The sequence below is a fragment of the Balaenoptera ricei genome, chromosome 13 (genome assembly GCF_028023285.1).
Source record: "Balaenoptera ricei isolate mBalRic1 chromosome 13, mBalRic1.hap2, whole genome shotgun sequence".
NCBI lineage: Eukaryota > Metazoa > Chordata > Mammalia > Artiodactyla > Balaenopteridae > Balaenoptera > Balaenoptera ricei.
In genome coordinates, this window is record NC_082651.1 from 11302179 (window position 1) to 11326980 (window position 24802).

The window sequence follows — 24802 nt, forward strand, 5'->3', positions numbered from 1 at the left end:
CCACCACGAGGGCGCGGCTCTCTTTGAGCCCGCCTGTGTGTCTATCCACATGTACTGTACTCGTTTCCTCCTAATAAACACTTTGCTTGTTTCACTACTTTCTGTCTCTCTGTGGAAATTCATTTCTACACAGCTGACGGGCCAGGGCCTTGTCACTGGCAACTGGTCCCTGGTGGTCTGAGGCTAGGACTCAGCGCTCTCACTGCCGTGGCCTGACCTCAACCTCTGGCGGGGAACCGAAACCCTGCTTCAAGCCGCTGCAGGCCGAGGCCACCTGGGATCACTTCCAGTTTGGGTCAGTGCCCCATCGCCCTAAGACATGAGCCCTGTGGCCCCTGCCACACCCGACTCCTGAGTCCTTGAGAGCAGAGCCCTGCCCAGGGCCAGGCACACAGCAGAGACTCAGCAAACATGCAGGCGACAGAACAAAACCTGTGAGTTTTTGCTGACAGCAAACATCGAGGCTGCCCCTAGAAGGCATGTGCTCTGCCCCAAGGCTCTCAGCTGCTCCCACCCGTGTCTCCTGAGTCCGCACCAAAGGAGCCTGGCTCGGAGGGGAGCCCCCGGGTTTGACTTGGGCCTCATGACCTGCCCTCCCACTGCACAAAAGTGGCCTGGGGTCTCCCTCCTCGATTTTCTCCTCCACCCTCCCTGCCCGCCTCTCTAGGAGGAAGCAGTGGCCCCAGAGGGCCTTCCAGGGCATCTTTGCATCCACAGAGAAGCAGACCAAGGCACAGAGTGAAGGCACATGTCCAGGGTTGCAGGTGTTAGTGCACGCTGGGGGCCCCTCCTCGGACCCAGCTGCAGAATTTCAGCAATGGGTAGGGCCACATAACAGGGCTGGGGCCCAAAACACCTGCATAAACGTATCTGTTCAGGGGCGCTGGAGGGGGCTGGGGAGCTGGGTGGGCGGGGTCAGGGATGCCCCTGGAAGCGTCTGGAAACCTGGGCATATACCTGATAGAAGCTGATTAAAGGAAAGGCTGGCTTTTGACATCGTGCTGTAACCCTGGGATCCCCCATGCTCTGCCCTCTCTCCCTCAGTGGCCCCTGGGAGCAGCCTTAGCTCAGCTCCCACCCAGCACGTGTCCCAGCACGTGTCCATCCCCGGTCCAGGCTCATCACCCCAGGGCCCAGGAGTCTGTGGGCGCTCGGTGAACATAGCCCAGCGAAAAGAGTGGAGTGGGTGGTGGTGGCTGGGAGGGCATCAGACAGAAGTCTCTCCGCCCCCCTTCCAGGCAGAGCAGACCTCTCCCCTGGCTTGGGCACAGCTATCCTCCCGCCACAGCGACGGTGGATGGACAGAGGGGACCTCCGTGTGACACCCGCCCCCTCTCCTTCAGCCCTGACCCAACATGCAAACTGTGCCAGAGCAGGTCCCTGGGCCTCCTTTCCCATGCGTGAGGCAGTGGGTAAAGCTCCGAGGGCAGGGAGCACCTCTGCTGTCTCCTGCGGCACGGGCAGCCTTCCCTGGCAAAATCCCCAAAGACGCCCGCCTGCGTCGGGTCCCCACTTCCCGCCACTTCCGGCCCGACCACCTCCCGCCACCGGGAAGGTCCGCTCTTTCCCGCATCGGAGCGGAGCCCGCGCGCCACCCAGTGGAGCACTCGGGTAACTGCACCGAGCTCTTTCAACCAGTTTCCCACCTCAATCTGGCTCCTGAATTATTTTCGCTTAAAAGGAGTCAACTGTGAAAGGAGAAATAGTTTCATGATCTTAACGGAGGTGGAGTCGTTTCCTATTGTTGCTGAAGGAAGGGACCTTACCTCGCGGGCGCCCTCGTGGGTTCCTTGCCAAGTCCGATTACACAAGTCAGTAATGATCCCGCTTCACAGGCTCCCATCCTACAGCTGCCATGGCGTCGACAGGTGCCCCGTAGCTGACCTACACCTTGAGGTAACTTGGCATGAGTACACCATAACATAAGCGCATCCTGGTATAGCTCCACTGAACCTTGACATAATACCCCCTGACATATCTAAATCTTGCACAACTGCATCTTGACTTAAACACACCTTAATATTACTCCACCTCCGCGTCATTACAGCTTAACGTTATCTGTTCCTGGACCTAACTCCACCTCGGCATAAGCCTACCTTGACACAGCTCGTCTTGATGCAACTGCACCTAGATATTATAGTGTAGGGATCCCGTGCCTCCCACTTTACAGATAGGAAATGGGAGTGCTGAAGCAGTGACGCGCCTTGCCTGAGTTCACAAGGCTGGAAAGAGGCAGAAGCAGCCTCCTCTGCACAGCCTTCCCTGCCCTCCACCATCCCCCCACTCCAGGCCTGGTGGAGTTGACCCCCAGAGAGATGGCCCCTGCATTTGCTTCTTCCTAAAGAGCTGCTCTCCAGGTAAAGAAACAAAGACATGAGGAAGGAGGCGCCCTAAAAAGAGCAGCCGCAGCCCGAAGCCAGGGTCGTCCTAGTGCAGAGAAGAGGACCTGGCTCCCAGTAGCACCTGAAGCTCCCAGTTGCCCCTCCCAGCTCCCAAATCCCCGTGCTTCTCACATCTGGCTCTGATGTTTTTGGAGGCATTGTCTTAACAGTTCCCTCGGAGGAGCCGCCTCATACCCGGGCCCTCGGAGCTCTAGGGCGCACTTAATGCCTTTTTATCCACCCTGCTGTGTGCTGGGCCCGGAACCAGTGTGGACTGGGAAGCAAGCCGGCCAGACGGGTAGCTCCAGCCGACTGCAGCAGGGCCACCAGCGCTGGACTGGGCCCTGGCGGTGACACACTGCCCTCTTCCTCATTGTGGCTGGGATTCTAGGGTGAAAGGAGCTGAACTGTCATGTGAAAGTCCAGGAAGAAAAGGGACAAGGCAGAGAACACCCGTTTGCCCCCGGGATGTCAGACCGTGGGCTGGAGGTGAGACCTGGGAGGGAGGGCTCCGGAGGCAGCTCTGCCATCAGTCCCTGCAGGCCGGCAATGGCCTTCGCAAGGCCGCATCTCTGTCATCAGTGCCGGCCAAGCACTCAGAGCTGAGGATGGGGGGCCCTGGCAGGGGACGGTAGGGAAGAGCAAAGACCATAAAAACATCCAAGACCCAAACCCCTGCCCTTGAAACGTCCTGGCTGGGTGGGGGGACAGCACAGCATTTAGAGCAACGCAGTGGGACGGCAGCACACGCCCCAGGTACAGAAGCAGCCTGAGAAGGCAATGATTAACTCCAGGGGACAAGAAATCCATCTTGCAAGATAAACAAGAGTTTTTTACGCACACAGGAAGGTCAGGGCCTTCGAGTTCCCAGGAAGAGGGACTGGAACGTCCACCACATGCACAGACACAGCGGCAGTGCTGAGCTGGACCATCAGAGCTGGGTGAGCCCGGGGTGGTGATGCAGCTGGACCTGGGACAGGGGTCAGACTTGCATTTAGAGCCTGTGCGGTCACTTTCCAAGGGGTTTGGACTTTATTCTGAGGGCAGTGAAGGATTTGGAGCCAGGGAGGGACAGAATCTTATCCACGACTGGCTCTGGGGACCTAGGTCCTGGGATTCCCAGTGATGAGGACCTGGGAGGTAGTACGGAGAAGACAAATTTCAGATTCATTCAGGACCTAGAGTGTCTGGGGATAGGGCTGAGGGGAGGCCAGGCTTTGGGGGTGGAGGGGAAGGCAGGAAAGAATACAAGTCTCAGGCAGCTGCGCATTCAGCCGCTGTATCGGCCAGCAGACCACGGTGGATTAAACAAACAGGGAGTCATCTTTCTCACATAATGAGACAGAAGTCTGAGGAAAGAGGTGGCTATGTTTGCCCAACAGTCATCCGTGTCTGGGCCGATGTCTTTGCCCTCTCCTTGACAGTAGCCCGGCCATGATGTTCTTGCTCACGGCAGGAAGGGGACATGGCCGAGCAGTGGGCGTGGCGGTGCCTGCCCAGCCCACCTCTTCACACGGGTGGACACGCCCCCCTCCCCTCTGGAAACGACCTGATACCAGTGACTGCCAATGAGGGCTGATGTGGGAGACGGAGGCGCTGCCCTCCGGACTCAGGCAGGGCATCCCTGCAGGGGGGCCAGCTCATCCACCAAGGCCTCGGCTGCAACCTCCCTGCAGGCCACCGCCTCCCTCTGCCCGGCCCTGCGTCCCCCACCTGTCCCAGGTGCATCTCCCAAGAGCCCTCCCCGGTGAAGCGGCACACACGCAGCCTCGGTCTCAGAGCCTGTCCCCGGGGAAACTCAATCTAAGACAACCAGTGATGTCTGACCCTTTTATCCAGAGAGCAAAAGGTTTCCCCAGTCCTGTACCCCACCCTCCCCTGGACCAGACCTCTGCTTCCCTCTCAGTAGCCAGAATCGAGCCCCAGCTGCAAGGTAGCCCGGGTACGTTGCTGCTGTTAGCAATAGCTGGATCCTGCCGGCAAAGGGGGAGCCAGACGTGGGCGAGGGAACCCTGACTGTCACACGCGCTTAACTTAACAACTCGGCGCTAACGTGAAAGTGAGAAGAAAGTGTGATGCAGGGATGCACGACCTTCCTGGGATGACGTTCTGCATGTTTTGATAAACTGGGCCGTATTTCTGTGTTTCCTGTGCTTTGAGGACGTCTCCTTACAGCTAAGGGTCAAGACAAGGAAGAAAACTTGGAGAAACACTGGGGCTTTGAGCTATGGCTTGATGGTGCAGCGTTCTGGATGTGAGATCCAGATGTCTTCCTCTTCTGTAAGGTAAGGATGCACCGCCTCTGAGGGGGCTGATACAGGGAGCGGGGCTGGTGCAGAGGCCTGGGGGGCGGGGCTGGGAGGGGAAGGATGGGCCAGAGATGACCCTCCTGGCTTGAACCCTGCAGGAGATGCAGCCAAAGGCCCTGGAGCAAGGGTGGAAGCGGGGGACTGGGGCCAACGGGACACTTTAAAGTGGGCAGAAACCAGTGTGCTTCCTGGACGCCCTGGTGGATAAGTTAGAATAAAAGAGGTGTCTAGGTGGGGTCTTGACTCACCCCATGTGCTTAATCACTACCTCTAACATTTCTTCTCTGATAAGACACACACACAGAAGAGATAGAGGGTCTTACATGCCCGTTCCAGATTTGTATGCAGAGATCAATCCCAACGCAGTCAGGCCGAGGTCCACTAGGTCGGTACAAGTTGCTGGGAGTAAAGCCTCTGTGCAGGGGAGGTCCAGCGTCACTATGGAGATGTCACCCAAAGCCTCCACCCCCCAGCCCACGAGTCGCTGAGAGGTGACGGGCCAGCTGCTGTGTAATGACCAGGCTAGGACAGAGGCAGGGACATGCGGCCTTGGAGATGGTTGACCGAGGGACAGCAGTGCTGGGAATAAGATTCGTCATCTTCTGGTGTCCCAGGAAGCACCGGGTCCCACCCGGGAGAATCTAGCAGCAGAACGTGGGGTGTGAGCTCTGCGGATGTCGGGGGACATCGGCACCGCTCCCCCACTGCCCATCATGTTGATCAAGGGCTGCCTGAGGTCCTCCATGGTCAACGTCCAGCTTTCACTGAGAAGTGTTCCCCGGCAAATCCCTAACGGGAAGGTCAGTGACAGATCTGGGGGCAGGAGGGGGCAGGAGGGTGAGGGTAACACCCTGTCAACTAGAGATTTTCCATTCCTGCTGAGGTAGACCCCAGAGCTAAGTATGTTGTTTAGTTTTCAAATTTTAATGGTCTTTTTTTTCTTATCTCATTTAAAGATCACAGCCCAGTTATTGGTCAAAGCAGAACTTCGGCTGTCTGGACAAAGCTGCCAATCAAACCTGCTACCGACTTGTTCAGCCAGGGCCATAGAACGCAGCTGGCAGGACCCTGCATCCCAGTGCCCGTGGCCCCAGTGCCCAGCATGGGCTTGAGGCTCAGGACAAGGTCGTGGGATTGAGGCAGGAGATAGATGGGCCCCAGGCTGAGCTCCAAAATAGCAGGAGTGAGAGAGGAGCTGAGCCCTGCCCAGATAAGAGATAGAGACCGCATATTCCTTGTTCTCGAGGTCAAGGAGACCTTCCCGACTATACGAGGCGTGCTCAGGAGGTCAAAAAGGGAGTGATGTCAACCTAGCTATACTCCTCTTTGCTAGAACCCATCTTGGCTAAGAGATGCATGCGCACACATGGGAGGACCCTGAGATAAACCAAATACGGACTCAGAACCAGGCAAAGCAAGATAATTGGCCAAAGGAAACCTGGAAGAAATGCCCCATGTAAGTGTTTCAAACTACCCTGAGGGCGCGGCTCTCTCTCTGGGTCCACCCCTGTGTCTATCCACACGTACTCTTTTTCTTCCTAATAAACACTTTACTTGTTTTGCTACTTTCTGTCTTTGTGGGAATTCACTTCTGCAAAGCCAAAGGGCCAGGGGCCTTGCCACAGGCCATCGTGGTCTAGAGGCTAGGATTCAGCGTTCTCACTGCCTTGGCCTGACTTCAATCTCTGGCTGGGGAACCGAAACCCTGCTTTAAGCCGCTGCAGGCTGAGGCCACCTGAGATCAGGATGTCTTAGTCTGAGCTCCCCTGAAGCCCACCCTGAGGCGAGGACTTGGGTGCAGGATCCAGGGAGCCCCGTGGGAAAGCGGGGGCTCCCTGGATCCTGCTGGGTGAGGGACACCCAGCAAAGCCCAGCCTCGCTCGGCCCAGGGGGGGGCACCCCTCTGCTGGGGGCTCTGAGGAGCCTGGTAGGCTGCCTCGGGTCTTCCCCACAGAAGATGAGAGCTGGGGAGAGTCCTAGAGAGAGAGGACAGCCGTCCTGAAGGCAGGAAGGTGGCTGGGAGCTACAGCAGCTGCAGGTGAACTAGGGTGTGCCGGGGTTCAGGGCTGGGTCCACAGTGTCTGCCCAGTGGATGGGGGGCGTTGCAATGTGATGGGAGGACAGGACAGCACCCCATGAAGGAGAGCAGGGACATGAGGGCAGAGGGCTGGGTAAGGGGTCTTCTCCTGCCCACCCAGGCCTCTGCGCCTCCCAGGCCTGGCCAGGGCATCCCTGACTTTGCTTAAGCTGCATGAGTTTGGTTTCTGGAGCTTGCACCCAAACTATTCTTACTGAAGTGGAAATGACACCACAAACCGGAGCCCTGGAGACAGTCTCAGTGCCCCTGTGTAGCTGCCCTAGAAGCAAGGCCGGGTGGGCTGGGCCTTAAAACCCTCCACGATGTGCTTTCTGTGCAACTGCTGTCGGTACCTGTCACATGGTGGCCAGTTCCAGTGCTGACACCACGAAACCGACCAACTCCAGGCTTTTGACTGTACAAATGACTTTTATTTGGATGTGGCTACTCAGTAAATATTTAACAATGACCATCTCAGATAGCCACCAGGCAAGAACGTGAGAGATGAACGGTGGCTTTTCAAGCTATGGGAGCGATTAGAAAGTGAGTTGTCAGGGAATGAAGCCAGAGTTTTCTCTCCGGTGACTTCCCCTCCTGCTTCCCCCTCCCCTTCAGGAGCAGAAAAGAGTCAATACAAAACTGTAAGCCCTAGAATAGGCTAAGACAAGTCCCTTCCACATAATAATTTATTTCATTTCAAAACGGCATCGGGCCCATGCAGTTAAGGGGCTGAGCCCTGACTCAACGTTAGAGATTGAGGCCAAGCAGCTGGAACCCCAGCACAGGGACAGAAACGCCCGACGGCACAGCCTACTTTTGAAAAACATTTACTTGGGAATCCAGCACCTCGATTTTACATTTCTCTGTGCCTTTTCTTTGAGAATGGCCCCAAAGTGCAAATACATTTGCATGTCCTGGCCCCTGGGAGCCCTTCACTGCAGGAGGCTGGCTGGGTGGTTCCAGGCCCCTCCCAGCTGGACCACTCGGGGATGCATGGGAAACAGGAGGGACCCTGGGATGGGTCCTTTCCGGCCTCATCGATGTCCCACATGTGACAGGAGCCCAGAGGAGAATCCTGGCGTGTAACGTCCTGCCGGCTTCCTTGATGGTCTTTTCTGAGGGATAGGGTGACTCCCAGTCCTTAGGGGGTGGGGTCTGGAGGCCTGACCCAGGCGTCCTGCAGCCCTGCAGTTCTCTGAGCAGAGCGGCCTGACTTACAGTTACAGAGAAGCGGATTACACCCTTCCCTCCCCGACCCCTCCTCCCCTCCCCCAGGTCTTGCTGTGTAAAAATTTTGTAGAGCCAATCGCTTATTATCTACCCTCAAAGCTGATCTTACACAGATTTCCCTTGGCTCCCAAAGCTGGGGAGGAAAGGGGAGGGGATGTGAATGAGGGTCAGGCAGCGTGGGAGGGGGCAGCGGGTTTGGACCACCGCTGAGAAGCAGAGACAGGACCACGGGACAGGAACAAGGTCTGTGGGTCTTCAGATCTGAAGGCGTTGACAGCACCATTTCGATTTTAAGAAAATTGTGAAGGTTCCCATAGACCTGCTGTGGGGAATCTCGTTGCTGAGGCAGAATCCCCAAACAGGCCTGATGATGGTAGACCTGGAATATTCAGGAGTGAGGGCTTACAGATGTTAGTTTTCTAGAAGAGCGAGGTTCATTGTCAGATAATTCCAAGAGACAGTTACTTTCCCAGGCAAAACAAAACAAAACAAAACAAAAAACAACAAAGCCCTCCTCCCAGCTTTTTCATATTCATCACAATGAATTAAAATGTCCAAACAGATCTTGCCAGCATGTGATTTCATCACTAGTTCTGAAAAGATGGTCTGTTGATCCAGTGATGTCATCGCTGAGCTTCTGTTTATCAGCCAGATGGCAAACATTGAAACCCACTTTTGGGAGCTGATACTGCAGGCTTTAAAAGAGCGTTTCCCACGTCGGCCCAGCTCCCTGCTTCTTCAGTGGTAATAGATGCTGAAGGCATGGAGGATGTAGAGCAGGGAGGTGATGAAGGCAAAGAACTGGAAGAGCCGGGGAGTTACCTCCTTAGGGATGCTGGTGATCGCTCCCCGCTCCCAACCCACACAGGCCCTTCGCTGCTGGGAGGCCCTCGTTCTGACCCTGCTTCGTCCCCTCTCTGCCCAAGCCCTGCCTGGCTTAAGGGCGGCAGCCACTGGCCAGCCCCTCCATCCTCCTCGAGACGCTCCATCCCCGTGTTCCACTGTGACTTTGCAGCGTCCCTCTCACCTGCAAGACGTGTGCTCCTCTACCTGGCCATAAAGTGGGTCCATCTCCATCCCTGCCCTGGACCCTCTCCCCCTCTTCTCTCTCTCTCTGTGTCTCTCTCTTTTGCTGTCTGGTTCTGGGCACTCTCCCCCCACTCACCTTCAGCCACTGTCTGTGCTCTGATGACAAGTTTCACTCACTGGTCCAGAACTCAACTCTGCGCACCCATCTCTCGGCTCCTCAGTGCCTCAGAGGCCCCTCGAGCTCTCTATGGTCCAGACTGAACTCCTGAGACTTCCTCACTAGCTCAGTCAGCCCCAGGACCCTCATCTCATCCAGCTACCCAAGCCACAAACCTGTGACCCCTCCCTTCCCAGGGGTCCATCCCCAACCCGCCACGTCCAAAACCATCCCCAGAGTCGCCCAACTGCGCTGCCTGATGATGTCCTGGCCCAGCAGACGACTCCAGCCTCACTTCAACCCTCTGTCCAATCACACTCTGTTCCATTCATTCATTCATCCAACAAATATCTTGTAAGCACCTGCTGTGCTTCAAGAGCAACTGTGGCTATAATGCTGAACAAAAATTCAAAAATTCCTATACTCCTAGAGCTTACCTTTTAGTGGCAGAAGCAGAAAATAAGCAAGATAAACCAGTAGAGTAGTATGGAAGGTGGAGCTAAGCGCGCAGGAGAAAATAAAGCAGGAAGGGGACGGGGAGGGGAACGGTCTCACCCAGAAGGAGAAACGAGCAGGAGGGGACGGAGCTGCGGTGCTTGTCCTGGGGCCAAGGCCAAGGCCAAAGCGAGAGCGGCTCCAGGGGCAGCAAGGAGACTGACGTGGCTGGAGCAGGAGGGCAAGGGCGAGCAGCCGGGCTGGGGGTGCAGCGTGGTGCTGGGCCAGGAACGGGAGGGAGCAGACCGGCCGGAAAGGCAGCCAAAGCCCCCTGAGGCCTCCCTAGTGGGTCGCCTCGCTTGACCAGCATCCTTCTTCCAATGGGGTCAGCACCCTGCGCCACACCCCTTCCTCCTGCTGCCTGATCCCTGTGGGAGTGCCCGACTGACACAGGACCTTCCCGGTCACAGCGGCAGGTGGGGGAGGACTGGGACCCAGCCTGGGTATTAGACCTTCCTGGGAAGGTGTAAGGAAGGTTAGGCGGCGCCAGAGGTGAAATTCCCCAGCTGTGAGCCACCTGCCACGTGAGGGCGCCATCCCACCAAGAGAGGAAGGAAGCTGCCTCGCGGGGACTGGAAAGGCCGGGCCCTGCTGGCCTAGAGTCTCCGGTCCCAGTGGACCTAAAGGCCAGGGGTCCTGCGTGTCCCATGACTCGCCTGGACCACCTTGCCTCGGATTCCATCAGCCAATATGTTACCCTGTGCATGTCTGTCATTGAAATAAAAGGACACGGGAACTTGAGCCATGCTGAGGAATTCCGGCTCCATTCCAGCAGCAATGGGAGTCACTGAAGAGTTTTCAATAAGAGATGTGTATTTTGGAAAATTTACGTTTTGGAAAAACATATTCTGAGGGCAGCGTAGTGGGTTTAAGAGGGAGCAAGAAAACCCGAGACGAGAGATGACACCTGAACTTAGACTTGGTACCCTGTGAGCTTGGGCACACCTGATTGCGTGCGCATACGTGCGCACACACACACACACACACACACCCCTCCTCCTATCCTGCAAGGCTCCTTCAGCCTGAGGGCTCAGGAACATCTGTTCTGCAGGAGACAGAATTAAGCCTCATGCATTTCCCTCCATGGTGGCAGCTGTCATGTTCTTGCCCAGCACTCACCGAGGCTGCAGTGTTTATGTAGTAGTTTTTCAGGTCCGTCTTCTCAGACACGATCGTGGCATGTACTTGTAAGACGGCGGCACTCATGTACAGGATGCCAGTGGTCCCGTGGTACAGGCTGTCCTGGAAAGATGGAGCAGAGGCCGTGGCCACAGTCACGCGGACATGAGAGCAGGTAACACTTTCCTCTTTGACTACGTAGCTGGGAAGAGGGGGCAAAAGAGACAAGCCTGCTCCCGAAACTCCTGCTTTTTCCTTTTGCAGTGTTTCTAATGAAATTTCTATGTGGTGAACAATAGTGGATTAATATATGGCAATAATAATACCAATATGAACCAACATTTATTGAGTGCTTCTTCCCAGCCAAGCTCTAGGCTAAGCCTTTTCCCCATTTATCTCATTTAACCTTGTCAACTATGAGGTCGGTACTATTTATCGTTAGTGCCATTCTGAGGAAAGAGAAGTTCAACGTTAAAGTCAGTGAATAAAAGCTGAGCCAGGATTTGAGCCCAGGCCACATTAACACCAAGCCTGTGCTCCTAACCATTAGTGCTATGAAGACCTGCTGTGTGCTGGGTGCTGTCCTAAAGGTATACACATGTATCATCTCATCTTCACAGCTAATTTCATAAGGCTGCTACTATTAACATCTCCACTTTACAGATGAGAAAACTGAGGCTTAGCTGACACATGGCAGAGTCAGGCTAATCTGACTCTAGATTTCAATTTTTGAACCTCTATGCTAAACTCTCAGCAGAGTTCTTCAATACCACAAGGATGTCATAGTTATCAATTCTGGGAGGAATATCATAATAGGCAAATCGGCATTTTGCAGCCCCTAAAGAATATTCATCAGTAGATGAAAGAAAGCATTAGAGAAAAAGTTGATGGGGTAAGGTTGTCACAGTGAAAGAGGGACCAACAGTCACTATGTGTGATGTGACTTGAAGCCACTTATGAAGCGTTCTTGCCAGAAAGGTTTAACCCATCTTCAGTTTAACCTTTAGATGCGAACTTCCAGCTTACAGAAAATTCAGGGACTAGACCAGCAAGTCAAATCACACCAGGAAGAAGCAAACAAACCCAAAATGTGGGACCTTCTACAGGACAGCTGACCACCAAGTTTCTTCAGCAAGTCCCCGTCAGGGAGAATCATTCTAGATTAAAGGCACCCAATAACCATCACTACCAAGTGCAAGTGGGCGTGGTGAGGACCCCGATTCAAATAGGCCAACTGCAAAAAGATGTTTCAGTTACAATGGGGGAAACCTGAATGTGACCTGCGTCTTTGATGATACCGGGGAATTATTGTTAACTTTATGTTAAGTGTGTTAATGTAAGAAAGTGTGTGTATTTTTTGGAGGTATACTGACGTGTCTGGAATGGAATGACATGATGTTTGGGGTTTGCTTTAAAATTCTTCAGGGGGAAAAATAAAGGCTAGGTGAAGCAAGTGTGATAAAATCTTGAAAATTCTGGAATCTGTGTTATGGTTACATGAGGGTCCATAATATAATCCTCCCTACTTTTTGTATATGTTTTGACTTGTTCAATATAGAAGAATTTTCAGTGGTCATCAAGATGATGTGATGAAAAAAATTTAACGACATAATATTAAACGAAAGACTCTACATCCAAGATTATTGGTTCAGTGCGATTTATACATTTTGCATAAAATTTGCCAGGAATATGGAAGATTGAATGGTGATAGGTGATTGTGGTAGGATCTTGAGATTGGGGTGATTCTTTTTCGACTAGCCTTTCCTTCAATGATGCTCCAATGATTTTACCATAAATTAAATCTAGAGGGAAAACGCTTCCAGATGCGCTTGCTGCAGGAGTAGCTGGGCCATGGATATTCCCTAATGAGGGAGGCAATAAGGGGGAATACAGTGAAGGATGGACTCTGGCAGAGGAAAGCTTTCATTCCGACCTAATAGTAAACACATTCAAACAAAAAGTCGGGGTTCCCTAGGGCAGGGGTTCCCAACCCCTGTTAGGAACTGGGCCTCACAGCAGGAGGTGAGGGGCAGGGGGGAGTGAGCAAAGATTCATCTGCCACTCCCCATTGCTCCCCATCACTCCCCATCTCTCCCATTACCGCCTGAACCATTGCTCGTATCACCGCCTGAAGCACCCACCCACCCCCACCCCGGTCCATGGAAAAATTGTCTTCCACAAAACCGGTCCCTGGTGCCAAAAATGTTGGGGACCGCTGCCCTAGGGGCCCAGGCCAGGGAAGGTCTCTGGTTCTCCTTCCCGCCCAGGAGGCCTGCTGTCCTCACCACACCCAGGACGTTGGCCTGGGAGGAGCCAAGTGTCGCTCTCACTTGTTCTTACCAGGATTTTCCAGGACTCGAATCTTTTGTAAAATCCGAACCCATAAGACAAGAGGAGCATCAGGGAGATGAGGAACGAGGTGAGCGAGACGTACATCACCCATCCTTGTAGCAGTGGGTTTGCTACCTGGGTGGCAGCCACCAGGATCCAGACCCAGCACCCAAATATCTGTAAGAGAAAACCACAGAAGAAGGGGCTTTATTGGCTGGTCTGGGGCACGTTTCCCTTTGCGGGTCACCTCTCTCCTCCTCTGGCTCTGGTTAAACGCTCTTCAGGTGGAGTTAGGTGGGATTCAAGAGGGAAATGGGGAAGGAAGGCTGGCCCCTGAGCCAGAGTAAATTTTGTTAGGAAATTCACGTGGTTAACACAAAGGTTTCCAATGGAAAGACTTGGCTAAATTCGGCCTGTGGATGTGTCTTCTTGGCCCAAACAGTGTTGGTATATAGAGTTTTTGAAACATTTCTGCATACGTTGCCAACATTTAAAAAGGGATATTTCACACGAAAAATTCAGATTTCAGACATTTTTTTGAGAAATCCATAGTTCTGGCCACAGTGAACCCATTTCCCCAGCCAGAGTAGCCTGAAAGCAGTTGTGACTGGCTCTTTAAAAAGGACCTGGAGTTCTCAGTGGACCACATCCCCAACCTTCCCAATCCCTATGCCATTGTGTGGCACATTCCCGGTTGCTCACTTTCACTGTGGAATAGTATTCTCCTTCTGGCTCCCTTCATCCACTGACAGTGCCTGCCTAGCCCTGTGGATATTTGGTTTGGAGCCTCCTGGGTATAGTATCTGACACCCTGGAGTCAGTTACCAGTTGGGCAATACAGTTCCATTTAAATCACCTCTCAACTCTGTCTAGCCACTTATTATCCCTTTGGCGGAAAAGCCAAAACTTATTCCTGTTGCCTCGGGCTCTGCACTTGTTTGCTTTGGGGCTGGGCTTGCAGCCATGTTGGTGAGCCCAGGGAGAAACTAAATGTCCACCAGACAGCACATTCAGTTAGAGGCCTGGAGGACAAGGGTTTACAGGCACATGAGCACCAAGGATTTTTGTTCTTGGTTTGTCTCCTCTCCTTCCCGGCCCTCCTTAGAATGTCCTGGCGAGTCTCCTGGGTTCCCCCTGTCTTCACTCCTGTTACATCTGTGCTTTTAAGCACCACATGGGCTGGTGATCCCAGGAACCCAGTGCAGGTCATTTCTCTCTCTGCAGCCTTCAGCCCTGCATGCCCGCTTGATGTCTCTACTTGGACATCTCTCTGCACTTGTATGACCCCTGAGAGCAAGTGCCTCATTACAATTTGCACCCTAGGCACCCCACTTGCCTCACCCCACTCCTGGCCCTGCCTCTCAAGCTTTTCAAGTCTAACAGGTACAAAACCTGAACTCATTGCCACTTCCCAATTCCTTCAAAACCCTCATCAGCACCTCCTGAGAATGATCCTTCTGAGGAAGAGAGTTATGGGATTGGGAACGAGTGTACAGTGGCCTCCAAAGATAATGATAATGTTCTATTTCTTTCACTTCATAGTAGGTACATGGGAGTGTATCTTTTATTAAGTAATACGATAATTCTGAAAAAGAAGAATTTGTTGGACTATGAGACCACTGGAGTTTCGGAGTGATGGGAAACGGGGAGCCAAGGATGTCTCTTGGGTTTGTGGTTTGGAGGATTCACACTACTAGATTAAAAAAATTTTTTCTCTAAAGTTACAGCACTCAAAATAGTTGTCAGTGCAGGTGACTCACATTTCTGCCCATCTCAGGAGAAAGCTCATCCCCTTCCCTAGTTCTATTGCCTTTTCACACAAATTTTATTTTAATTTTTTTTTACTTAAAAAATTTTTTTTATTTTATTTTTTGGCTGTGTTGGGTCTTCTTTGCTGCTCACGGGCTTTCTCTAGTTGTGGCGAGTGGGGGCTACTCTTCGTTGCGGTGCACGGGCTTCTCTTTGCCGTGGCTTCTCTTGTTGCGGAGCATGAGCTCTAGGCGTGTGGGTTTCAGTAGTTGTGGCACACAGGCTCAGTAGTTGTGGCGTGTGGGTTTAGTTGCTCCATGGCATGTGGGATCTTCCTGGACCAGGGATAGAACCTGTGTCCCCTGCGTTGGCAGGTGGATTCTTAACCACTGCACCACCAGGGAAGTCCCTCAGATAAATTTTAGAATCAGGTTATCAATATCTACAATATATATCTGCTGGGATTTTGATTGTGTTAAATCTATAGAACAATTTGGGGAGACTTGACATCTTTACTATGATGAGTCTTCCAATCCATGAACATGGTATGCCTCTCCAATGATTAAGATGTTCTTTGACTTCTTTTATCAATGTTTTGTAGTTTTTAGCATACAGATACTGTACACATTTTCTTATAGATACGCATAAGTATTTTATTTTGGGGGAGCTATTGTAAATAGTATAATTTTTTAAAATTTCCATTTCCCAGTTGTTCCTTGCTAGCAGATAGAAGCATGATTGACTTTTTGTTTGTCAATATTGTATCCTGCAACTTGCTAAACTCACGTATTACTTTAAGGAGGGTTTTGGTTTTTGAGGGGGGGGATGTTATTTGGTAGGTTCCTTGGGATTTTCTATGTGTCTCATTAGATTTTAATCTTTATGATTACTAATAAGATTGAGTCTATTTTCATATGTTTCATGTATTTCTTCTTCTGTGCAATTTTTTATTGTTGTTTTTTAATTGGTTACATATTTCTTACAGGTGTGTCTTTTTTTTATTGATTCATAGGAATTCTTCCTAATAGTGTGGATCTCATTAACTGTTATAAATATGGCAGATATATTCTGCCAGCATATGTCTCTCACATTTTTTTCTGTTTTGTTATACTTGTTCATTTGTTTTATTTTTTAGATTCCACATATAAGTGAAATCATACAGTATTTGTCTTTCTCTGCTTTATTTCACTAAGGATAATACCCTCCAGGTCCACCCATGTTGTCACAAATGACAATATTTTATTCCTTTTTAATGGCTGAGTAATATTCTGTTGTGTGTATATACCACATCTTCTTTATCCATTCATCTGTTGATGGACACTCAGGTTGCTTCCATATCTTGGCTGTTATAAATAGCACTGCTACGAACACTGAGGTGCATATATCTTCTTTTTTTTTTTTTAAATTTATTTATTTATTTATTTATGGCTGTGTTGGGTCTTCGTCTCTGTGCGAGGGCTTTCTCTAGTCGCGGCAAGCGGGGGCCACTCCTCATCGCGGTGCGTGTGCCTCTCACCATCGCGGCCTCTCTTGTTGCGGAGCACAGGCTCCAGACGCGCAGGCTCAGCAGTCGTGGCCCACGGGCCCAGTCGCTCCGCGGCATGTGGGATCCTCCCAGACGAGGGCTCGAACCCGTGTCCCCTGCATTGGCAGGCAGACCCTCAACCACTGCGCCACCAGGGAAGCCCGCATTTATCTTCTTGATTAGTGTTTTTGCTTTCTTTGGATAAACACCCAGGAGTGGAATTGCTGGATCATATGGTAGTTCTATTTTTAATTATTTGAAGAACCTCCATATTGTTTTCCATAGTGGCTGCACCAATTTATGTCTCACATTTTATGATGTCTTTTGGTGAACTGAGTTCTTGATTTTAACGTAATTGAATATGTTAATCTTTTCTTTTATAGACTGTGCTTTTTCGGTCAAGTTTAAGATCTCCTTAAGAAATGAAGATTTTCTTGCATCTCAGATATTCTTCTGGGATCACTTTCTTTCTTCCTGCAATACAACTGTTAGTAGTTTCTTTAGGAAAGGTCATTTGGCAGCAGTCAGTTTGTTGGAAAACTGTCCTTATTTCCCCCCTGACAATTATTTCCTTTGAAGGTATTTTCTGTGTTCTACATCTTTCCATAGTATTCCATTTTGCTCCAGCTTCATTGCCGCTGTGGAATCTGTCTTAGGTATCTGGCTGCTTTTAGAGTCTTCCCGCTGTCTCTGGTGTTCTGCAGTTTGTGCAATAGTGGTACAGGGTGTTGAGGTGTTGTGTATCTTTTCATTAATTTTGCTTGGTATTTATTTTATATTCAATAGCTGATGATTCCATTGTCTTTGTCTTGGTAGCCTGATTCTGTAGTTTGTGGCTTCTGTTAACTTTCATTCCTGTTCACTTTTTCCCTCCTATGTTTATTGAAGTTTGATTGTGATCACGACTGTGGGTGTAGCTCAGTTATGAATGATGCTCTTGGAGACTTCCTGGATAAACAACTCCACTTACTTCTGTCCAGCTCGGCTGAAAGATATGCAGCTTTCGGGTCCTGCTTTTCTGGGACTAGAGTTCTCATCTTACAAATAAACAATAAGGTTCCCACTGCCGTTGTCCTGGAGTGGAAAAGTACGTTTGAATTTATGGAGAATTCTCAGGTTCTTCTGAAGAGAAAGGCACCAGGAGGAGAAGCCAGAATAGACCAGAGAGTTGACAACAAGGCAGAGCTTCCTAGGCTCTTGTACGGCTGGGCAACACCCCCAGAAGCCTGGACGCCTCTGAAAGCACCAGCTCTGGGAGCACATCTCCCCAGACCTCAACAAACAATCTCCAAGTGAATTTTGGAAGTCCTAGGCTGGGCCTGGGACTGCCAGTGAGTGAGCCAGGGCTGCCCTGTCCTGAGGAGGGAGTGTTGCAGGATGACAGCCGCTGTCCCCAGGTTCTTGCCTGTTGATCCCAGTGACGGGGGCACTGATGCTGCAGGGAGGTGCCAGGGCTTGGCTTGTGGGTACCTGCCAAGCACCTTCCCCACCAAGCCATGGGAAGTGCATAAAGATGCTGGCCCACCGCCAGTACCCGAACAATGCTGGCTATTAGTGGGAATGGCATTTGGGAGTTAGTGACTGCACCAGAACCTGTAAAATTTTAGACTCACTTGAGACCTCCGAGGGCAGAGAATGGTCTGTGCCATTCACCATTGTATTCCTAGTTCCCAGCACAGGGCCTGGAACAAAGTAGGTGGGAAGGGTGTCAGAGAGCATTCTTTCAACTGACTCAGTGATAAGCCCACCACCGCCTCACATTCACTAGGGGCTTTACAGTTTATAAAATGCATTTCACTCAGACGGCCTCATTTCTGTACAGCAATTCTAACTCCCTTGGGCTTTCTAAGACCAGAGAGCTGCCACTTGATACCTGCCGCCACTTACTGCCAGCTCACCTGTGCCAGGTCCAGGGGAGCGGGCGAGTGTGCCTCAGCCCCACCCGGCCTGTCAGTGCTGGCAAAGGGGTCCCCGCCCAGCTCCTGCCATCAGAGGCCACACTGGGCAGACACTGCTGCATGCACGCAGTCTATATGTCCCCACTTCATTCTCACCACGGTCTGTGAGGTGCTGCTGACCTGGAGGGGACTGAGGTCTGAGGCCACGCAGGGCACAGGGTAGGGTACCTGTGCATCTCGCCTCACAACCAGATTTCACACCCCAAAGGTAGGACCTCTGAGCATTTGGGAATCTACTCAAATTGCACGGGAATCTTCTTGGCGTAAAGTTTGCATAATCCATAATCAACATTACACAGAGGAATGTTATTTACTTTTTATTTCCACACCCTCTACCTTCTGAACAGTTGAAAGGACCAGGGCCAAGGACAAACTCCAGGTGAACTGAGACCCAGTGGAGTTTGTTATCCTGTTTCTGCCTCAGGCAGCCTAGGTTGGATTCATTACAGGGAAGGCAATTTCGAGTATTTGTCTTGACTTTTTTTTTAAACTTATATTTAGCTTTCCAAATTTTCTTTGGCAACCTAAACTGCTGTCTCCTTTTAATCCTCATTTTGTATTTCTCAAGAGCAGGAGATATTTTTAGATGTTTGGGGCTGGCCTTCAACTTGGAAGAATATTTTATTAGAGGCAGACATTTTGAGCAAGTGTATTTCAAATACAATTTTGGCAATTTCTTAAGTCTGTTCCTTAAGAACAATCACGGATTACTCCTCTATGCATTTTCTAAAGGCTGAACCGAAACTGGAAAGGATCACTTAAGGGAGGACAGAGCTTAACAATAAGTTTATTAATTACTCATTCTTCTCTAGAACATGGAGAATAGCTCCCTCACGTTTAGAGAGCTGGTTAAAGAACTAGAGGATGAGAACTGGGGTAACAGCACCCAGATGGGAGCGATGGCTGATTCCAGGTCTAGGGTGGGAAGTTGGGCCTGATACCTCACCAGAGCAGATAGCAAAGGCTTCTGGGGTTAGGTCAGAAGGATTCAGAAGGCTCCTACTGGCCAAAGATGGGACAATTTGACCTCTAAATAAATATAATAACTACTATGGGATTGGACTGTATCAACCAAGTCGCAAGTCATGAGTTGAAAATGATACTCTTTAAAAAGCCCTACTTTGGTCACTTTTGGAAGATGCTTATTATTTTGGAAGGCAGCTATGTTCACCACTATACCGCCAATAATTATTATTTTGAAAAATGCTTAATAAAGGAAAAGAATTAAGCCAAAAATATGGCATAAGGGTAAGGAGCTTCTAAAATACATGGATTCCTGAGTCTTAACCCTCAGAGCAGCACCCTGAGTCTTGCTACTCCTAGAACCATCCGGAGACTTTGAGGAAGCCCCAAGGTCTGGATCCTGCCCCAGAGATTCTGATGGAACTGGTGAGGGAGGCTGCGTTGTTAAAAGATCCCCAGGTCATGCAGCCAGGACTGAGAACCCCCAAAGCCCCTCTCTTTGCTTCCAGGCTCATCCACTTCAGTTCATGAGACAAGAAGCATTGATGTTCCCGGATTCAAATCCTACCTCTGCCTATTGGGCAGGTTATTTAACTCATCTATGTGTCCATGTCCTGGTCCATCAAACAGAGGAGGTGGGGATGGCTTCTCTCTCCTGGTTTCCGTGAAAATTAGACGAGTTTCTCTGGAACAGGGTGAGTGTTGAGTAACCATTTTTGGCCATGTTGTTAGCTATAAGGAGATTGGAGGGAATCTTCCCTGAGAAAGACCCAGAAGAGGGAAACTCCAAGGCCAGCCTTCCTGAGGGATGGGAAGTTCACTTCTGGAAGAGCTGGAAGACTAATCAGCGGGGTGAGTGAGAACATTCAGTGGGCACAGACCCCTTTAAGGAGTTGATGAAAGTTTTGGTCACCTAGAAAAATGTACCAATGTATGTGCACGATTTTTGTCTACAAATCTTGGGACTCACAGACCCTCAAAGTCCACCTGCAGCCCCCAGGTTGGAGTCAATTGCCATTGCCATTGCCAGGTTAAATAACGGTGCCGTCAGCCAATCTACTATTTTGACAATATTGATCAAGACATTAAATGCACATATTGTTCGACCCAGTAATTTCACTTTTTGGAATTTGTCCTATAAATAATGCACGTGCACAAAATGATGAATGTATAAGGTTGTTTATTAAATCCTTGCTGCAGAAATAGAGACACAGATGTAGAGAACAAACGTATGGACACCAAGGGGGGGAAAGTGATGTCGGGGGTGGTGGTGGTGGGATGAATTGGGAGATTGGGATTGGCATGTATACACTAATATGTGTAAAATAGATAACTAATAAGAACCTGCTGTATAAATAAATAAATAAAATAAAATTTAAAAATTCAAACCCCCCCCCCCCCAAAAAGCCTTGCTGGTTACAGAAAGATAAAGAAACATCCCAAATGTTCATTAAGAGGGGGCTAGTGAAAGCAATTATGTCTGCACAATGGAACACTCAGCAGCCTTCAAAAAGAATGAAAACTCTGTATACCAAAATGAAACAAACTCTAAGAATTGTACAAGGCAGAGACCAGCGTGCCCAGTGTGCTATGATTTATATAGAAAAAGAAGGAAATGTATGTGCGTGTGCTTGTGTATATGTGCATTTGTTTATAGATGCACAGAATGTTTCTGGAATGAGACTCAATAAACCAATCAGTGCCCTGGCCTCCTGGGAAGAAAATTTCTTGGCTCAGGGACAGGGTTGGGAAGGTTTAAACTAATCCAAATCACCAACATATACACTGAAAAAGAAAGAAGAAAGACGCTGTGCTGGATGATGGATGCTCGTTTCAAAAGTCAAAAGATTTTGTAGCAACATGGATGGACCTAGAGATTGTCATACTGAGTGAAGTAAGTCAGAGAAAGACAAATATCATATGATACCGCTTATATGTGGAATCTAAAAGAATGGTACAAATGAACTTAGTTACAAAACAGAAATAGAGTCAAAGATGCAGAAAACAAACGTATGGTTACCAGGGGTGAAAGGGAGGAGAGCGATAAACTGGGAGATTGGGAGTGACATACACACACTATTATATATAAAATAGATAACTAATAAGGACCTACCGTATAGCACAGGGAACTCTACTCAATACTCTGTAATGACCTATATGGGAAAAGAATCTAAAAAAATTTTTTAAAAAGAGTGGATATAGGTATATGTATAACTGATTCACTTTGCTGTACACCTGAAACTAACAATATTGTAAATCAACTATACTCCAATAAAAATTTAAAAAAAAAAGATTTTGAATGGGAGAGACAAAAAGAGAATTGCCTTTCCTTTGATCTGTCCACCTGGACAGAGCAGCAGAGAGCTGAGGGGCCTCCGAAGGGCCCATGCAGGGGCTGGGCTGCCACAGGGCAGTGAACTTCACACCCTGAGAGCTTCTGAAGACAGTGCTGTCCTAGCGATGACCCCATGTGAAGGGGGGAGGAGGAGCCAGAAGACACCTGGCTCAGGTCTGCACCTGGGCTCCTGGCTGCACCTAGGAGGTGTGGTCCAGGTGGGGCGGACCAGGTGCTGAGAACCAGGAGGAGATGCTGGCGATACTACAGGTGATACTACAGGTGATACTACAGGTGGCAGGTTTTTCTGCATAGCTGGGCGGCATTTCAGCCTGGCTGGTCCAGTCACCACCAACACTGCATTCCTTTTCTTACCACTTGCCTTAATCTTCATGAAGCGTTCATGGCCCCTCCTTCCCTTTCCTGGTACTCGGGTGAACGCAGACTGTACCACGAAGCCTCAGAAACTGCAGGCTGGGAGGAAAAAGCCTGACTCAAGACGGGGAGGCCCAGGAGGTCAGCAGTGCCAAGTGAACTGGGGGCTCCCACCCCTTCTGATGGCCCGGGAGGAACGGGCTCCGCGAAGGACAAGTTCTGGCCTTGTCCACGGTGGGAACCAGAACTCCCTGAGGCTCCCTCTGACGCTGTCTCGAGACGAAGACAATGATTGTCCCTCACATTCAGGTGTCCATGGCCCACGTTGTGTAAGTCCAGGGTCTTTTGGCCATTGTTTACACCCCTCCCCTTTAAAAAAACTGTGGTAGGGCTTCCCTGGTGGCGCAGTGGTTGAGAATCTGCCTGCCAATGCAGGGGACACGGGTTCGAGCCCTGGTCTGGGAAGATCCCACATGCCACGGAGCAACTAGGCCCGTGAGCCACAATTACTGAGCCTGCGCGTCTGGAGCCTGTGCTCCACAACAAGAGAGGCCGCGATAGTGAGAGGCCCGCGCACCGCGATGAAGAGTGGCCCCCGCTTGCCTCAACTAGAGAAAGCCCTCACACAGAAACGAAGACCCAACATGGCAATCAATCAATCAATAAATAAATCTTAAAAAAAAAAAAAAAACTGTGGTAAAATACACTGAACAAAATTTACCATTTAAACCAATTTTAAGTGTACAGTTCAGTGGTATTAAGTGCATTCATGTCGTGTAACCATCTCCACCGTCCATCCATCTCCAGAATACTTTTCATCTGGCAAAACTGACACCCTGCACCCATTCAACAATAACTTACTATTTCCCCCCTCCCCCAGCCCCTGGCAACCATCCTTCTTTTGTCCCTATAAATGTGACTACTCTAAGTACCTCATATGTGTGGAATCATAGAGTATTTGTTCTTTTGTGTCTGGCTTATTTCACTCAGCATATTGTCCTCAAGGTTCATCCATGTTGTCAGAATTTCCTTCCTTTTTAAGGCTGAATAATATTCCATTATACCATGTACCTATTTTGTTTATCCATTCATCTGTCGATGGACACGTGGGCTGCTTCCACCTTTTGGCTATTGTGAGCAGTGCTGCTGTGAACATGAATGTACAACTACCTGTTCGATGCACCTCCTTTAAACGGGAAAAATAAGAGGAGATGCAACCAGGGGCTGCACTTTGGACCCCGTCGGGCAGTTCTGGTGCAAATGCCCGAGAGACACAGCTCCTTTGAACAGAGCACCCCCTGTTCGTGCCACTGTGGCCAGAGCACCTGTCCCTCGGGAGTTTGGTACCGTCCACTCAAAATGCTTTAACTCTGGGGCGATTTTAATGGCTTAAACGGCATGCCAGGAATTAGATCTGTTATTATTTTTCAACCCTAATATTTTAAATTGATTGTAAAAATAATGTTAACAGCAAAGGAATTTTTTATTATGCTTCTTCCCAGGCCCAGCGCTGGTGTATACATATTCTTTATAAAGTTGTAAATCACAGTGAACATACATTTTGTATTCAACTTTCCATATTTTTCTATTTTGCTATGTGGCTCAATAATACAGTCGATTCTTGTCGTTCAAGGTAGTTCTGTAAAGTTGCCCTCAGCACTGGCAAATTTAGTTGTGAATCGTGAAGCATTGCTCCTGGGAAAATACAGAGCTAGGTTCCTGCGAGCTTGTGGTCACAATATTTTCATCAACTGATCAACACATAACTTTGTTTTATGTGTGTTTCTGTTTAAAGACACCTTATTTTAATATATACTGTTGATCCATTAACACTGAGCTCTCAGCCAACAGCTCTATAACTACAAGCTTATCTAACACGTATTTTCTACATAAGGCAAATCACTGCCTTGTCAAACTTACGAACACTAGAAATAAGTTCAGCAGAGGACTTGGGGCTATTTTAAATAGCAAAATCACCAACAAAAAGCACAAAAATATGCATGACATGGCACTAAACAGACCTGGGAAAGGACCCTGTTTACAGTATGAGCTGTAAGAAGGCAGCTATCAACCTCAGGTTTACCGTGTGTGTCTCTAATTTGTGACTTAAATGTTTTTCCACTCTGCGCATGTCCTCGAATGACAGTGACAACACTGCAAGTATTGATTTGGGGGTTACACATAAATTTTAGTAAGTGAATTTGCAAATGCAGAATCCGTGAGTAATAAGGCCTGACTATACTTTCAATGCCACCATTACATTCCATCAAGTTGATAAAACTTCATTTACTCAATGAGGCCCCAGGGCAAGGAGGTTGGATGTTTCTAGCTTTTCCTGTTATAGATGATGCCACAGTAAATAACACTGCAGAGATAGTTGTCTTCTTCTAAATTCTTTCTATGGAGTAAATTGCCCAACTGGGCGTACTGGTGGGTGGCGTGGGGAGAGAGGGGATGTAGTGGGTGACTTTCCAACATGCGTTAGGTTCAACGCATCCCTTGGCTGGGACACATATGTGACTGCCCTGGCCAGTGAGATGCAAGCTTTCTGGGGACTCCTGGGAAGGGCTTCTTCCTGCCTCAGTGATGAGACAGTCCCACTCTTGCTCTGGCCATGGCTGTGTCTGGTATTAGGCCTGGAGCTATGATGAGGAAGAGGAGAGAGAGAAGGAAAGATGGATGGCACAACCAGCCCAGGCAGAGCCTGCCTAACTTCGGGCTTCCCGGGACATGAGATTGCCTACTTCCCTTCTGCTGGAGCCAGTCTGA

At 49.8% G+C, this 24802-nt stretch overlaps 1 protein-coding gene across 1 annotated transcript in view; it reads right to left on the reverse strand.

Moving 5' to 3' along the window:
• Positions 1-7176: 7176 nt before the first annotated feature.
• MALL (mal, T cell differentiation protein like) overlaps positions 7177-24802 on the reverse strand; it is a 28801-nt gene continuing 11175 nt past the window's right edge. The window contains exons 2-4 of the mRNA XM_059942423.1: positions 13138-13305; positions 10798-10920; positions 7177-8798 (exon numbers count right to left, since the gene is read on the reverse strand). Of these exons, the coding sequence (XP_059798406.1) occupies positions 8736-8798; positions 10798-10920; positions 13138-13305 (354 nt within the window). The 3' untranslated portion in view covers positions 7177-8735. The remainder of the gene's footprint in view (positions 8799-10797; positions 10921-13137; positions 13306-24802) is intronic.